At 40.6% G+C, this 13,451-nt stretch overlaps 1 protein-coding gene across 5 annotated transcripts in view; it reads right to left on the reverse strand.

The window, feature by feature from the left end:
* The window catches only part of LOC124126788 (maleylacetoacetate isomerase-like), a 31,619-nt gene that overhangs the window by 12,890 nt on the left and 5,278 nt on the right, over positions 1 to 13,451 (reverse strand). For 2 of the 5 annotated variants that reach the window (XM_046490310.2, XM_046490309.2), the window contains exons 2-7: positions 13,360 to 13,414; positions 12,319 to 12,374; positions 7,846 to 7,947; positions 7,186 to 7,263; positions 4,208 to 4,343; positions 2,986 to 3,091 (exon numbers count right to left, since the gene is read on the reverse strand). In XM_046490310.2, coding sequence (XP_046346266.2) covers positions 2,986 to 3,091; positions 4,208 to 4,343; positions 7,186 to 7,263; positions 7,846 to 7,947; positions 12,319 to 12,374; positions 13,360 to 13,414 — 533 coding nt within the window. Of the gene's footprint in view, positions 1 to 2,985; positions 3,092 to 4,207; positions 4,344 to 7,185; positions 7,264 to 7,845; positions 7,948 to 10,444; positions 10,554 to 12,318; positions 12,375 to 13,359; positions 13,415 to 13,451 lie in introns of those variants that run through there. The other 3 variants (XM_046490312.2, XM_046490311.2, XM_048403132.1) reach the window with 2 other exon arrangements.

Raw genomic sequence — 13,451 nt, forward strand, 5'->3', positions numbered from 1 at the left:
ACACCTCTACTGATGTCATCTTTCATTAGGAATTTCCATATTCTATTTTAAGGTATTTTAGTCACGTGAACAGCACTTGTTCAATTCTAAACAATCGTCTTACTACCTGGGCTAATGTTTTTTACAAAATCCCACCAACTCAAGCTGGCTTTAGAAAATCATATTCACCTGCTGATAATATTTTCTCACTTTATGCTATTGTTCAGAGATATCTCGGATGCCGAAAACGAAAACTTTATATTGCCTTTGTAGATTTAAAAAAAGCATTCGACACTGTTGACCGATGTAAACTTTGGGATTGTCTTAGGGCGGCTGGTGTTGGTGGGAAAATGTTTACCATTTTAAAATCAATGTATGAAAATGTAAAATCTTGTGTACGACATAATAGTGGAGTCATCGATTATTTTGACTGTCCCATGGGAGTTAAACAAGGTTGTATCTTGAGTCCTCTCCTATTTTCATTCTTCATTAATGAGCTTTCCTTTGATGTTCAACAAAACGGTAAACACGGAGTGCAATTATACCCTGACCTTTATGAATTACTTACATTACTTTTTGCCGATGACGTGATTCTAATCTCTGACTCTATGATCGGACTTCAGAAACAAATTGATATACTATACAGTTACACTGTTACATGGAAGCTTTCTGTTAACTTGGAAAAAACTAATATTATCGTATTTAGAGGAGGAGGTCCTCTTGCATCGAGAGATAAATGGCTCTTTAATAACCAACCTATAAATGTTACAAACATGTATAAATACATCGGTGTTGTTTTACCGTTTAACCTTAATCTTAAACATCTAGTTAACGATCTCGCCCTACGAGCAAAAAAAGGTCATAATAAATCTATTTGTCGTTCTAGATAAATTGCGTGTTATCTCACCTACTATTTTCTTCAAAATGTTTGATGCTCAAGTTCAACCAATCTTATTATATGGATCAGAGGTCTGGGGTTTTGAAACCTATTACAATATTGAAAAGGTACACTTAACTGCATGTAAAATATTTCTAAATGTTTCTAAATCGGCTCCAAATCATATGGTCTATGGCGAATGTGGTAGATACCCGTTATATATTTGTTCATATTTACGTTTACTCAGATACTGGCTCAAAATAACAGAGATGTTGCGGGAACGAATCCCAAGAAAATGCTACGAAATGCTTGTTTATCGTGATAGTGTTGGTTACGTAACCTGGGCATCAAACATTAAGCATTTACTCTTCTCTCACGGATTTGGATATGTTTGGCTTAATCAAAGCGTTGGAGACAAAATGTATTTTCTTAGCTCTTTTAAGCAGGTAGCAATTGATATGTTTACTCAAAACTGGAGGTCGTCACTAGATAACAGTGCACGCTACGACGTCTATAAAACTTTTAAATATTGTCTAACACCAGAGGTTTACCTGCATACTATAACAGACAGAAAAATTAGAGACACATTTATTAAACTTAGGCTAGGGTTAAATGATTTGATGTGCAACAGGGGTCGCTTCTCCTCTATTCCTAAGGATATGCGTTTTTGTCCATTCTACGAAAACCATATTGAAAACGAATTACACTTTTTGATTATATGGCCAATTTACGACAACCTAAGATTGAAATATATGCCTGATATCACTAAGAACCACTATTCCATGAACAAAATACTATCTTTTAATGGTATCCCTAATCAAAAATTAACTAAGATATTACAATACATCTATCAAAGTCTACGAATGCGTAGTAAATTACTTAGTAAATCCGATATGTCCAGAAATAATTAGTTGTTTTGAAACTTTCGCATCTAGATCAGGAGTATCTACATTTAATTTTTGTCTGTTTGTTTCTTATAGAAATGCATATACATTTAAATTGTCAATTGTCTTGACATGATGAGTATATTACTGATAGATCCTTTTGTATTGAACGTCGCGTTATGGCTGAAAGCCTTTGCGACGTAAAACTTCATATTTCCATTCCATTCCTTTTGTATTCCTCTTGTATTTTATGCTACTACTGCTGCCACTCATCTTCCCGAGGCAAGAGAGTTAACTGACTTTAAAAGTCCAGTGTCCACCCTTGCCGAACTAGGCTATTACCAGTCATGTCCCTTCTAAGCCTCTTCTATGGACCAATCAGATTCCACCTCTCGTATCACTTGCGTTTGCTTCACACAAAATGGTGGCGCCCGGTCAGTTAGATCTGATTGACAATCAAGATCTATATTCTGATAAAACGGGTCTGACATCGCGAAATGCATCAAATCACGTGAGCACCTTGATTAAAAACATGAAAACATTTGGAAAATATCTGCTGACAACGAGTTGGCAGTGAACATGCTTTGCAAATCCTGCAATCGACCGAAATCTGTACGACAGTGTACGAACCGGATTTCGATTTCGGTGCGCGATTTTGATTGGACTATGCATAGACTCGTTAGTCCAGCCATGTAACTCCATAATACTAGCCTAGTTCGGCAAGGGTGGAAACTGGACTTTTATAGTCAGTGAACTCTCTTGCATCGGGAAGATGGCTGACACTGTGGTTATTACCACTGTTATTACAATACCTCTATTACATGTCAAGCGTCATTTTAGTTAGACCAATAATTATATAATGCGCTGTACAGCTGTAAATGATATTGTTTATCTGTATGTGTATGTGTATATGGGCCAATGGCCTTTTAAACAATAAAGATTGACTGAATGACTGTCGTAAGTCTATGTTAAAGAATGGGAGTTACGATTTTCTAAGCGCAACGATTGCTTTGTTGAACGGGGACCCAGTGTGCCATCTATACGCTTCAAAGGTTGGGTGTCAAAACCGTCCTGAGATGGCTGTGGTTAGTACTAAAGGTGAGGGTTGAGTAGGTTGGGTTAAGTACTGCAACTTTGAGTCATATTCCGGGGCGTTAGCTTGATGTGGAAGGGGTCCTAAAGCTTCGTACTCCATAGACGTGTAATGCGTTGATACCATAGTGCCCTCATCGTGCACGTTCTCACCTGTTGACGGCGTTGTCATACTGGGGTACAAGGCACAGGTCAGCCACGGTGACGTCGTCAGCAATACAGCATTTCCCATGCGTATCTTTCAGCATCACTTCAATGGCTGGAAGTCCACAATTTAGTACAATGAAACAGCAATAATACCAGTAAATCTACACGCTTTTCTGAATATGGGAGTTGAGGTGAGGTAAAATGGGGCTAGATATTATTTGCATCGAGTGTAGTATATTTTCATTGTATGGATTGAGTGAATATAACAACTGGAATGAATATAACCTGGAAAATATATTTTCTGCTATTGTTTACTTTTGATACGACCCTAGCCAAGCGCAAGGCTTAACTTGCGAAAACACCTGCTCTTTTCTCATTGTTTGAGTCCATTGGACAGGGGTAAAAATCGTAGAAACGCGACAAGCCACCAGGTACCATGTTGTTACACCCAATCAAATGTCGCCTTCGTGGGAATGAACCCTAGGGCTTCGGCCCTGACCCACACAGAAGCACGTGCTGTCTCTGTTCACCTAGCAGTGAATGGGTACCCAGCAGGATAAGATGGTAATGACTGTTAACCTTCTGAGCCTCACAGCAGGTTGGGTTGTATACTCCCAAAGGTGCTGAGAATGAAAATCGAGGGTACACTGATCCATTGACAGGACTATAATGTAGCACTCTGAGCATGGTTTAGGGTGTAGATTTGGTGCATTAATATGCACATTATTATTTATGCACATTATTATTTACAGATTAAAATAAAAAATGCATCAAAGAGGGTTTGGGTGATCCTGGCACTGTCGGGCTGTTTAGGCTCATCATCAGCTCAGGGCCCTTGCCCCCTCTACACGCAGCCCAGACAGCGAATGGGACTTCTCACAGGAAGCGGTGCCTGTCAAACCCACCCAGAACTTTTCGGACACTGCAGCCTTCTGCATTACCCAGATTGTCAGAAGGGCCGTATTCCTGGTAGCAAACCCGGGTACTCTCCCAATGACAGTCAGCAGATTGGGAGGTACCAAACCCAAGGCACCGAGAACAATGGGGAGTCGGACAACTTGGTACTTGGGATGCAAGCGTAACATTTCGAAAGCGAGGTCCACATATTTGCCATGTTTTTCCTCAATCTTGTCAATCACATTAGTGTCACGCTGGCCATTGTGAAGGGAACATATGACAAAACAGGCGGATGAAGAAAAGCTCATTTTTGCTATCTTTTTTTCCGTACCAGCAAAGCCTTTATGAATCCAAAACTCGGCCCATTCCTTAAATTTCTCTTCCCCTCCAACTCTGGACACCAAGGTCTCATTGTGGGCCTGGAATGGTTGGACAGCTGATACTACTGTCTCCGCCAGGGCTCGGGTCTACAGAACACAGAAGAGTCAGCCAAGATAAAACCTGAACAACACAGTGCAGTCATGATCAGCAATCCGGCCATGTGAATTATACACCGAGAGCAAACAGATCACTCGGCCATGTGAATTATACACCGAGAGCATACAGATCACTCGGCCATGTGAATTATACACCTAGATAAAACAGAACATTCAGCAGTGTGAATTATACACCTAGATAAAACAGAACATTCAGCAGTGTGAATTATACACCTAGATAAAACAGACCATTCAGCCATGTGAATTTTACACCTAGAGCATACAGATCACTCAGCCTTGTGAATTATACACCCAGATAAAACAGGACATTCAGCCATGTGAATTGTACAACTGGATAATTCAAAAGATTTAAACATGTGAATTATGATCTAGATAAAGCAGAACATTCAGCCATGTGAATTATACACCTAGACAAAACAGAACATTCAGCCATGTGAATTATACACCTAGATAAATCAGAACATTCAGCCATGTGAATTACACACCTAGATAAAACAGAACATTCAGTCATGTGAACTATACACCTAGATAAAACAGTACATTCAGCCATGTGAATTATACACCTAGATAAAACAGTACATTCAGCCATGTGAATTATACACCTAGATAAAACAGAACATTCAGCCATGTGAATTATACAACTGGGGAATTCAAAAGATTAAGACATGTAAATTATTATCTAGATAAAGCAGAACATTCAGCCAAGTGAATTATACAGCTTGATAAAAGAGAACATTCAGCCATGTGAATTATACAGCTTGATAAAACAGAACATTCAGCCATGTGAATTATACACCTAGATAAAACAGAACATTCAGCCATGTGAATTGTACATCTAGAAAACCAAAACACTCAGCCATGTGAATTATACATCGAGAAAAAAACAGAACATTCAGCAGTGTGAATTATACAACTGGAGAATTGAAAGATCCAAACATGTGAATTATACACCTAGATAAAGCAGAACATTTAGCAGTGTGAATTATACACCTCGATAAAACAAACCATTCAGCCATGTGAATTATACAGCTTGATAAAACAGAACATTCAGCCATGTGAATTATACACCTAGATAAAACAGAACATTCAGTCATGTGAATTATACACCTCGATAAAACAGAACATTCAGCCATATGAATTATACACCTAGATAAAACAGAACATTCAGCCAAGTGAATTATACACCTAGATAAAACAGAACATTCAGCCATGTGAATTATACACCTAGATAAAACAGAACATTCAGCCATGAGAATTATACACCTAGATAAAACAGACCATTCAGCCATGTGAATTTTACACCTAGAGCATACAGATCACTCAGCCTTGTGAATTATACACCCAGATAAAACAGGACATTCAGCCATGTGAATTGTACAACTGGATAATTCAAAAGATTTAAACATGTGAATTATGATCTAGATAAAGCAGAACATTCAGCCATGTGAATTATACACCTAGACAAAACAGAACATTCAGCCATGTGAATTATACACCTAGATAAATCAGAACATTCAGCCATGTGAATTACACACCTAGATAAAACAGAACATTCAGTCATGTGAACTATACACCTAGATAAAACAGTACATTCAGCCATGTGAATTATACACCTAGATAAAACAGTACATTCAGCCATGTGAATTATACACCTAGATAAAACAGAACATTCAGCCATGTGAATTATACAACTGGGGAATTCAAAAGATTAAGACATGTAAATTATTATCTAGATAAAGCAGAACATTCAGCCAAGTGAATTATACAGCTTGATAAAAGAGAACATTCAGCCATGTGAATTATACAGCTTGATAAAACAGAACATTCAGCCATGTGAATTATACACCTAGATAAAACAGAACATTCAGCCATGTGAATTGTACATCTAGAAAACCAAAACACTCAGCCATGTGAATTATACATCGAGAAAAAAACAGAACATTCAGCAGTGTGAATTATACAACTGGAGAATTGAAAGATCCAAACATGTGAATTATACACCTAGATAAAGCAGAACATTTAGCAGTGTGAATTATACACCTCGATAAAACAAACCATTCAGCCATGTGAATTATACAGCTTGATAAAACAGAACATTCAGCCATGTGAATTATACACCTAGATAAAACAGAACATTCAGTCATGTGAATTATACACCTCGATAAAACAGAACATTCAGCCATATGAATTATACACCTAGATAAAACAGAACATTCAGCCAAGTGAATTATACACCTAGATAAAACAGAACATTCAGCCATGTGAATTATACACCTAGATAAAACAGAACATTCAGCCATGAGAATTATACACCTAGATAAAACAGAACATTCAGCCATGAGAATTATACACCTAGATAAAACAGAACATTCAGCCATGAGAATTATACAACTTAAGTATTCAGAACATCGATACATGTGAACTATACACCTAGAAAATACGGAATATTCAGCAGCGTGGTTAACACACCGAGAGATTTCACAAAATTCGACCACGCGTTCATGTGAATTACACATCTGAGGAACAGTGAGCACTGGATTTATATATACAATCTAACTGTGCATTCAGCACATGACAAAGGTGAGTCAAGCAATTATCTGAATCGAGTAAATGACGATTTTATAGTTTACGAAAAACTGCATCCAGTATGGAAACCACAAGGCTTCAGAAAACATAGAAACATCGAGAAAGCAGACATTAAATACTTGAGAAAAGAAACTACAGTATTTTAATACCAACAGTACCAAAACACATATGTTCTCTTGAAATGCCGGATCATGTCGCACTTAGGAGTAAAAGGAAGGGAACATACCTTAGCTCTTAGAACTGGAGCCACTGGCATCAGTGGCGGGTCGGGTTGTATTTCATCCAGGTATTCCATGATGGCTATCTGGGTGAAACAAAAGCGACAACACACTTTCAATATTTATAAGACATATCTGCTAAAAGCAGAGTCGATTGTACCATTTCGACTATATCATGAGCATGTGTTTTATGAATCACGATCAAATAGTGACGATACCGGGTGTTCCGGGATAGGTGAGCAGATCCTGCCCACCGGTGGCACCCGTTACAAACACATGCAAAGGCAAGTCAATTGTTCACCTACAATATTACGGGAACATATGGTACAAGACAAAATATGGAATTGAATCGGACATCATTTGTGTCATGGTGCGTCAAAAAGAAGAAACGTTCAGTCTCGGGTGCAGTTTTTTTCAAACTAAAACCGTATTTTAATTAAAAAAATAAATATTTTAATTCTATTTTTCAAACAAATATGATGACTTCAGCAACATTTCAAAAGAAATGATATTGTGATATAGCTCTGAAATTGAGATGAGGTATCCAGAATTCGTTGCTATTTTGGTGTGGTGGATGGTATAAGTTGAGGATGTATTATAGCTCAAGAAAAGTTAATGTCATAAATAAACAGTTTGAGATTATATAAATGGCATAAGCTTTTACTAACCGACTGGATGAAACTCCACTCGCCATGCACAAGAGCGGGGACCTGCTGTAAAGGACTGGCTTTCAGGAAGGCGGGCCAGTTTTGCTGAAAACCGTAACCAGTCTATGTGACAATTACAACTATTAGTCAGCTATGTCCAAACTGTAATTTAATATGTGTTCAACTGAGCGCACATGTCAGATTTCAGAACAACATCTCACATGTCGCATGTCTACTAGGGCTGGGACGGGACGAGTCGAAATTTACTACCCGGGTCCCCCCCCCCCCCCCCCCCCCCCCCCGGCCTATTACCCGACCTTAACCGTGTACCCACTGTAGGTCTCAAGAGATAGATACAAAATGTCCGATTGGGAATTCTTTTACCATAGCCCTGGCATTTAGATACATGCATTAGACATTAAACGATCTGGTCATGCATACATAGAAGTTGACTTAAGTTACATCTTTATTAAACCATATGAAGAGTCTAAAGGAATGGGTGCATAGACAGAAAGAAATGCGAACATTAGTGACTTGTAGTGTAACCATAGAGTCATAGAGTTCTAGATAATTTTTGTCATTAAACAATATATCACGTGACTAACCACGGGTCCGGGTAGTCTTGTGGGTACCCGGGTCCTACTCAGTACCCACCCGACCCGGGTACCAGCCCTAATGTCTACCCTGTTTCTATTACAGCACGCTCAACCGGCTGAGCGTCCAGTGGTAGAGCGTCCGCCCGGTGAGCGGAAGGCCCGGAGTTGTGTAAAATGTATCACTCTATGAGAAGAATAGTTAAATCCTCTAAACAAGCAGACCGAATAATAGAGATGACGGGTACAGTGGAGCGGGTAAACATTCCCGGGGGATTCTTGGAGGGTTTTGAATAATGGCCGGTGACATTCCACGCGTTCCATGTCATTGGTGAGTAACTTTCGATCGAGGATGGCCAGATACGTGCTGCAGAATTACAATTTTGTAAGACAGCTCATTCTACAAAATGATTTTGAGGAGACACTCGATGACATACGTGATATGATTAGAGGACAGATCAAAGCTTTCAAAGCGATTGTCAAGCGACTGTCGAATGGACGCATACCCGTCACTCGGAATGAGAACAGAAGACATCTGCAACCCAATCCTCACAACACTTATCTGAGGATGTTAAGGCGCAACTCTCTCCCTGAAACTCCAGATAGGAGCGTGTTAAACGCAGTTTTATCAATCATACCCATTTGATCCCATTTGTATTTAAATACGAGCACGTGAGACAAGTAAGAGACGAAGCGCAAAACAATATATGTCGTCGTTCCCCGAGCTGCTTTAAATAGGGTTTATGCAAGTCTGTATGTTCAGTTATACTCCAACAACCGAAGTGTCAACATGAAATCGAAATGCTTTGTGCCGTTTCGAGTCCCTACTACAATAACCATTATTGGAGGTATACGTGCAGTGGAAAAACTTACTTGACCAAACGAATACTGCAGAATGCTAAGACCATGTTTGAAAAGTCACCCGATCTCATCGTGTATTGTTATGCTGCATTGCAGGATATGTATGAGGAAATTCAAGCCTCCATTCCAAAAATACAGTCTCACGAAGGACTAACAACTGAAACCGACATTCATGAGTGGTCCGATACATCCCCACAAAAGACCCGTGAAGATCCGGGGTAGAATAGGTCTTCAGCAACCCATGCTTGCTATAAAAGGCGACTATGCTTGTCGTTAGGGGCGACTAACGGGATCGGGTGGTCAGGCTCCCTGACTTGGTTGATGCATATCATTGATCCCAATTGCACGGATCGATGCTCATAATATCAATCACTGGATTGTCTGGTCCAGACTCGATTATTTTACACAGACCGCCGTCATATAGCTGGAATATTGCTGAGTGCGGCGTTAAACAACAAACAAACATCCAACAAAAACATGATTTTGGTACTGGTAAATTAGCGAGTAAATTCGGCGAGTAAATTGATGATCACCTTGTATACCACCCTTTCCAATCATCTCGGCATCGCTGTACTTAATCTCCATCAAAGCGCTTACCTCAGGCGTCCTGGTTCGCGCACATTGAGTTTAAATACTCATATATTCATTTTAATGTCTGATCCTCGTTCTGCACACGAATACAAAAAAAAATTCGATTCCTATCGGGGTGCAGCAGAAGGGGAAAAGTATGATGCATCGCCTTACAATAACCCAGAGTATGGTCGCTTACGCACATGTATCTTACCCAGTGAGCTTTGTACTATCTATTTACCTCGAGACTGTTTGTTTGTTTGTTTGTTGTTTAACGCCGCACTCGGCAATATTCCAGCTATATGACGGCGGTCTGTAAAATAATCGAGTCTGGACCAAACAATCCAGTGATTGATATCATGAGCATCGATCCATGCAATTGGGATCGATGACATGTATCAACCAAGTCAGCGAGCCTGACCACCCGATCCCGTTAGTCGCCTTTTACGACAAGCATAGTCGCCTTTTATAGCAAGTATGGGTTGCTGAAGACCTATTCTACCCCGGAATCTTCACGGGTCTACCACGAGACTGAAAAGAGCTAATATCATACATAACCCATGCAGTGTCAGTAACCTATTCAGTTGCTAATCAACCTCGAGATGCGCAGGCATTCGTGACCAACTCGTGTTATTCCGGGACCAGCCGTATAGCGACTCGTGACCCTCTCGTGGCCATTTTTGCGACCGGGTTCCGTCTTAGCGCAAACGGGCAAACCTAAAACAATTGTCAACTCGTTGCGTAATGGTTCACATATATTTCCCATATATTATATATATTTCAGATGCAATTAAAAGCACATCGGGACATGCGGATTTATACATTATGATTGACCACATTTAACTGTGTCTTGGGTATATTTTTAGATGCAAGACATATGTAAAATCATAAATTGTTTCTGAGGGATTCTTTGATGAAGAACTTGAAATCATACGCGCATTCTGATTGGTTTGTCGTATTTTCGCACATAACATTCATCGATAGGGGGACGAGTCTTCTTGCAGGTCACGGAAAGGGGCGAGTGGTGACGAATGATGCGCAGGGTCTACTTCTGGAAGATAGCCTGTACCACACCAGCTCGCATTTAACATATGTCAGTGTGTCCTGCCGAAGTAATAGCAGTAAAAGAAAGTCAAAAGGTGTTTTACTATAAGGAAGCGTGCATACAATGCTTACAAGAAGCCTTGCTCGAATCAATAGATGTCCCTGATGACTTTGGTGAACCCATCCCTTATATCTACAAGAGAGCTGAATACAACCCTGATTGTATTGTACCATGTTTAGATTTTCTTCACTTGTTGAGCGATTTCGTACCCATGCAAAGAAAATCCCTGTTATCTCACTTAACCAAACCACAGTTCAAGGTTATCATTACGTTGGTGTAGAAGGTACGCATAGATAACATACCGCTGGAGGACAGTGTTAAAAAGAAACTGCAGCGCTACAGACATGTCATTTGCTCGATAGCAAGCAAAACGCACAGTAACAACGGCTTTACCTTTCTATTAGGTGAGGTGAGGTGAAATGGGGTTTAACGTCGCGTCAAATATTGCACTCATATAGCGACGTGCATGTACGTGTGTGTGTGTGTTTGTGTGGCTGCTTGTACTAGTCCGGACTGATGCCGATTTATAGTGCTAGCTCACTGGGATACCATGCCGCAGTTTAGCAAGAATACTTCACTCAGACACAGTATACTGACTCCGAGCCGACCAGTCCTTGTTTTAGCCCCTTAATGCCGTGCGCCAGACAGGGTACATCAAGTACCATCTTTTAACGTCTTTTGGTATGACGCGGGATCGAACCCCGGACATTAGTGTAAAATGTATAACTCTATGAAAAGAATAGTGGAATCCTCTAAACCGACCGAATAATAGAGACGACGAGTACAATTGAGCGGGTAAACATTCATGGTGGATTTTTGGAGGGTTTTGAACAATGGTCGGCGACATTCCGCGCTGTACATACGCTGTGATGGCCCGTGTCATGAATGAATGTATCAAATCTGGTGACATTCCGCACTGTACGCATGTTGTAGGGCACAGGTCACCCGTGCCGTGAATGAATGACACGGGTGCTATGCATAACCCTTGCCCGCTGGGTAAACAGGGTTTGACAGGGAGTGTGTTCCCTGTTGTGAATGAGCGAATATTCACCCTCACAGAATGAGACAGCGTCAGACTACAGACCGTACGAAATGCATTTATGAGCAGTTGATAATTTAGAACATTGGGCAAGATCTTTTGCTTTTAGATTAATTTGCTTCGGAAAGGAGTTCAACCCTGATTTCATGAAAACCCCAAATGAGAAAAAGCCCCAATGATCCAGATAAGCAATATATGTGCACAATTCTGTGAACATATCACAAACAGTTTCAGATCTGGAAACGAAAAGTGACACAGACGGAGAGACTGACGGGCGGACACTCGGCTGAATCCACCGTCCTACAATCATAGGATATTGATCCTACCATTGATTCATCCGTTACGGCAACGTCTTCATACTGGATGCCTTTGATAGCCAGAGCTGAAAATAGAGCAATCGTGAAGGTAAAGGGGGCACGGGTGGCCCAGTCGTCTAAGGCGCCGCAATTCGCTGTGTAGAGTTGCGTCCCTTGGGCACGCCAGAAACCTATGATTTGTGGGTTCGAATCCCGGTTCACCCCGACTATGTTTCTAGGTTTGTCAGCACCATACCCGTGCTCGTGGGTTTCACCGAAGTGGTAAACGTCTGAGACCTGCATCACTTCGGGCTTTCCTCCCACATTAAGCTGACACACCGCGATATAACTGGAATACTGTTAAAAGCGGCGTTAAACCCAACTCCCTCACTCACTCCTGCTATGTGACGGCGGTCTGTAAATAATCGAGTCTGGGCCAGACAATCCAGTAATTGTCATCAAGAACACGCAATTGGGATCGATGACATGCATCAACCAAGTCAGCGAGTCTGACCACCCGATCCCGTTAGTCGCCTTTTACGACAAGCATAGTCGCCTTTTACGGCAAGCATGGGTTGCTGAAGACGTATTCTACCCCGGATCTTCACGGGCCAGATCTGATCATGAGCATTAAAAGCAAAATAAACGAATCACAAGGGAATCTATTTACATTAGCCCCATGGGGTTCTTGCATGATTGTTAATGATTGCTATAGTAGGACACAGTCACCAGCTATACCACGACACTTGTACGTACTCGAGTCTAGGCCAGACAATCAGGTGCTTGGTAGCCTGTTCACACACTGTAACCATCAAAACCCCACAGTGGTCGGCTGTTGTGACAACCATGTGGTCCATGAAAAACTTCCACTCAGGCTGAGTGATGGAACTTAGGTGTTGTGTAAATAATCACGAGTTCAACTGACAGGGTGATGTCGTAATTTGAACTGCTTAAAATATATATTACACATAACTGTAAACATTGAAATTAACCATACTGCATTTACTGTCAAATTGAGTATTATCTTAGGTATCGATTACGATGACAAATTCGTAAAAGTTCCGTACGCACCAATTTTGACTCTCCATGTGCAGGAACTCCGACTGCAGCCATAGAGGATCATCTCCTATGCAAAAGTAAACACATTATTGGATGAACTGGTT

The sequence above is a fragment of the Haliotis rufescens genome, unplaced genomic scaffold (genome assembly GCF_023055435.1).
Source record: "Haliotis rufescens isolate VD_foot unplaced genomic scaffold, xgHalRufe1.0.p SCAF_3, whole genome shotgun sequence".
In the NCBI taxonomy this organism is placed as follows: domain Eukaryota; kingdom Metazoa; phylum Mollusca; class Gastropoda; order Lepetellida; family Haliotidae; genus Haliotis; species Haliotis rufescens.